This window comes from Plasmodium reichenowi, chromosome 8 (genome assembly GCF_001601855.1).
Source record: "Plasmodium reichenowi strain SY57 chromosome 8, whole genome shotgun sequence".
Taxonomy (NCBI): Eukaryota; Apicomplexa; class Aconoidasida; order Haemosporida; family Plasmodiidae; genus Plasmodium; species Plasmodium reichenowi.
The window spans coordinates 781,634-786,730 of record NC_033653.1 but is presented as its reverse complement, the minus strand read 5'-3'; the positions used below and the strand labels follow the sequence as shown (position 1 = coordinate 786,730).

General features: G+C 17.7%; 1 protein-coding gene across 1 annotated transcript; it reads right to left on the bottom strand.

Moving 5' to 3' along the window:
- Nucleotides 1–39: 39 nt before the first annotated feature.
- On the bottom strand, nt 40–5,087 carry PRSY57_0821500 (putative membrane protein; the record flags this gene model as incomplete). Its single annotated transcript, XM_012907154.2, has 3 exons — nt 40–175; nt 605–1,008; nt 1,194–5,087. 3 exons carry the CDS (start codon nt 5,085–5,087, stop codon nt 40–42), a joined length of 4,434 nt encoding a protein of 1,477 aa, XP_012762608.2.
- Nucleotides 5,088–5,097: the final 10 nt, after the last annotated feature.

Genomic DNA, 5,097 nt, shown 5'->3' with positions numbered 1-5,097 from the left:
ATTTTTATTATTTTTTTTTTTTTTTTTTTTTTTTTTTTGTTAAATATGATCAACATTTTGCCATAACTTTTTTATTTTTAATACTCTTTTCTTAGGAATCCTATTTTCAATTTGTGCTTTTTTATTTTGCAAAATAAATACAAAACAATCACACGTTGATATATATTCATGCTCCCTAAAATAAAAAAAAAAGAAAAAGAAATAAAAGGGATCAAGCCAAAAAAAAAAAAAAAAAAAAAAAAAAAAATATATATATATATATATATATATATATAAATAATTAAGAAAAATGTCGCAAAAATTATGAACGTTCAGGTAATATATAACATATAATTATGAACATTTTATATTATTTTTGCATTTGCACACACACATATACAGAAAAAACAATAATCTACATATATAAAAAAGTACATTTATAAATAAATAAATATATATATATATAAAGCTATGTAAATGTAAAGGAAGTCAACAACATGGATATATAATGATAATGGTTTTAAATATAAGCCCAATACATAATTTACTATTACAATTATATATATATATATATATATATATATATATATATATATATATGTTTTATATCAAAATTTTTATTTACCTTCCTTCAAATAATCTTGTTGAAAATGTATAAGTATTCCTTTGTAATATGAAAAAATGTGATAGATAAGACGAAGAAAATAATAACTCATAGTAATAATTTATATCCTTCATATAAGGAATAATTAAAAAAAAGGTTAGATGATTTACATCCATTTTTAACTTGAACAAAATATATATTATCAACTTATTAATTAGAAAAATATCAAAAGGAGGGTTGACTTCATATACGCCACTTTTTAAGGTATATTTAAAGAAATCACCTTTACTTCCAAAAAAAATATCAATGTCACTAAAAAGAGAACAGTAGTTTTCTAAAACAGAATTGAATGGGGAAGAAAAACATTCTACATTTACATTCATGTATTTTTTTAAAGCCTTCATTATTCTCTTGGGTATACAATTCTAAGAAATAAAAAATAAATAAATAAATAAATATATATATACATATATATATTTATTAGCCCATATAGTACCCTTTCAACATTCCTTTCATTTTAAATAACTGCGTTCATCATATATATATATATATACATATGTTACATATTAATTTTACTTATACTTTTCATTTGTGTACTTTATCAACTTACTTGTAAACCCGAATGAGAAATATTACCAATGATTGTATGATAACGTATTAATAAAAAGAAAATCAAATAATAAAAATTTTTAATTAAGATATGATTCCTGTTTTTTTTTAAAATGCCATTTTGTTTATAAAAACAATCATGACTATTATCTTGACATCTTTCCTTCTTTTTATCTTGACAATTTTTTATAATAATATATTTATTAAGACAATCAATACATATACAAAAAATATTTGTAAACAGATACGAAAATATAAAAGAATTGTATGTATAAAAGAAATAACAATATCTATAAAATAGTAAACATAAAATTATATAATTTATTTTATATGTTTTTTTTAATTTATATAAATTATCAAAAACAAAATATTTTTTCCCATTAATTTGGTAATAAATATTCTGTAAAGTATTTGTGTTATCATCTTCTTTACATTTAAGTTTAAAAATTATAAAATTCTGTTTTGTTTGTACAGAAAAATAATCCTCTTTTATATGTACATAAATATTATGGAATATATTTTGCACCCCTTTGTTTAATAATATTTTCTTTATATATTTTTCTAAATATATGTTATGATTTCCATTTGTTTTAATAAAATAATATGTCTTGTTTTTTTTGCAGAAATTTTTTTTTTTTTTTTTTTTTTTTTTTTTAATATTATGAATGGACATATTGGTAGTTTGTTTTGTTATAAGAAAAAATCTATATAGAATATATGGTGACATATTTTTATATTTCATTTTTTCATTTTTTATTGAATATATACAAGATATGTCATTATAACATTCCACATATTTGTACATATACATATTGACAAAATTAATCATCTTACATAGAAATGGTATGTAATGTTGAGGGTGTGTACATATATGTAATATGTAACGTCCTATATATAGAAGTAATTTCAGATATGTTCTTAAAAACATTTTATTACATTTTTTAACCTTATTTTTTTCTAACATAAATAAATAATTATTATATAAATGTATACATAAATTGATTATGTAATATTTTAAAATAATAGATTGTTTCCTTTCTTTACTTTTTTTGGTACATGTGATATCTTTTGTATTTAATACTTGACCCTCTGATGAATAATTAATTAACAATTTATTGTTATAATTATTATTTTGATATTTTTCACATTTTTTATAATTTTTACATTTTTCACATTTTTCACATTTTTCACATTTCATATTTTTGATGTTTATTTTTTTTTTTTTCTCTATATGATAATAAGAAGGTATCATAAGTAAATACATATATACATTTATATATATCAAACGGTTGTGATAAATATTTTGTAATAATGGTAATAAGAATAATTTTAAATTTTCATAGAATGTCCTGAACATATAAAAAACATAATTATAAAATTGTTGTTGATAATATAATATTTGTTTATTATAAGGATAAATTCTTTGATCTTTCAAAAATGAATTTTTATTTATAGAAGATATTATTTCATGGTTATATTTTACATTATAATTATTATTTATAAAATTATTATATATTTCTTCATTCTTTCTATTTTTATTATAATTAATATTCTTATAATCATTAATCGTATCTGTATTTTTGAATATACCCTTTTTAAAACATGCTATATTTTTATCTTCTTCATTTAATAATTTAATAAAATATTGGTAATATTTATATTTCTTACTAATTAATATTTTAATAAGATACTTTTTAAAATCCTTTTGAATTTTTTTTTTAGTAACACTACAACATGTATGAACAACATAATTTATAGGAAGATTATCCTTATATTCATGAGGTACCCATTTTTGTGTTTTTGAAAGTAAAGGATATATGTTAAACAACGTCGATTTTTTTTTAAAAATATAAAAAAGGAAATAACGTAAAAATGTATCATGTTGATTTTTATCACAACTAAAATGATTTATATATAAAATATAATATATAATATAAAAAAGAATTTTTATTTTTTCCATCATAAATATCTTGTCTTGATTTAGTATATTATATGAACATATTAAACATATATGAAAATAATCGCTTACCTTTTCATTGTTATTATAATTTTTGGTAAGGGTATACACATTTGTATTTTTATGATTATTAAATATATCATTTTTTATGTTACTTTTTTTTTTTTTTTTTTTTTTCTCATTTTTGATATGATCAGTACAACCTTTGATAAAATATTTAAATATTTTTATTTCTTCATAAGATAGAGATGTTTTCTCCATATTAATAAATATGGTACAATATATTTTTATATCTAGAAAAATAAAATAAAAAAGAAATAAATAAAAAATATATTCCAAGGATATGTCATTGTATATAATTTTGTGCACATTGCTTATAGTTAAATATAACATATTTCTTATATTATTTTTCAACAATTCTTTTATATGATTAATAAAAGAAAAAAGAAAAGACCTTTGTGAATATGGTAGATTATTTTTTATATCTTTTTCACATTGATCTGATGATATAAAAAAATATTTTAAGAAATGTATAAATTTGTCTTTACCTTTTTTTATATCACACGTATTATTACATTTGTCTGTTTTATTATTATCATTATAAATATGATTATAAATATGATTGTCATTATAAATATCATTATTATTATTGTAGTTATTTTCCATGTTTTTCTTTTCCATGTTTTTCTTTTCCATGTTTTTCTTTTCCATGTTTTTCTTTGTGTTGTTATTATATTCTTTATGTACACATAATAAATTTTCATCATTTATAACGTCACTATCATAACAATATAAATAATATATATACATGTCACATACATATTGTAAGGGTATATTTATTATACTATAAAAAATAGAATTTAATAAATTGTAATAAAAATCGTTATATATAAATTTATTTATAACACATTTTAAACTATTAATGTTGACACTAAGAATATATATATTTTTGTTTTTTGGAATATTTAAAAAAACATCTTGTGTCTTATTTCTATGTTTAATGTAATAATATCTGTGTATGGAAAAATTATATGAATACTTTTTTTTCTGAACAAGATATTTGATATAATAATATATATATATATATTTTTTTTTATTATTATTATTATTATTGTTATGAATTTTTTTTTCATTTTTTATTATAGGTTTATATTTATATATAACAATAGAATGATAAAAATTTGAATATTTCTTCTGATATATATGTACATTTTCTTTTTTGTATCTATTTTTATCTATCTTTAAATTAAAAGTACTTTTAATTTCTCCTTTGAATAATTCAAAATAAATATTGTCCCTTTTCCCCTTTAATAAGTAATTAATAAATAATGAAAACTGTTTTATATAAATATGGGACAAGAAAGAATCTATAAAACAACAAGGCTTATCTTTTTTACTATCCTTATTATTGTTGTTGTTTATTAAATGTTTTTTTTTTTTTTTTAATACACCCATAAATTTTATGAACAAGAAATATAAATACATATATTTTCTTTCTATCACATAATTGGAATACCTAATATTAATATTAAAAAATAATCTATTAAAAATTTCCTTTTCCATAAAACAAATATTTTTTCTTAACTCACAATAAGTATTTAATTTATTTTCCTTTTCTTTTTTTTTTCTTTTATTATATTTATTCTTTTTCATCATAAAACGTTTGAAAATTTTATTTATCCTTTGTCTATATTTTTTATAAGCACATAAACAAAATTCATCATAAATATCCTCATCATTATGTACATTATTATATTCACTATTAAACAGAAAACAACATTTCGTATAACATTTACTCTTTCTTATTATATACAATAATTTATCTTTTAATTTTTTATTCGGAGAATAAAACAGTTCATAGCAAAAGATATTTATTAATATTCTTCTTAATTTAATAAATTCATCTTGTAATTTATACTCATTCTTAATATCTAGCATTATTATTATC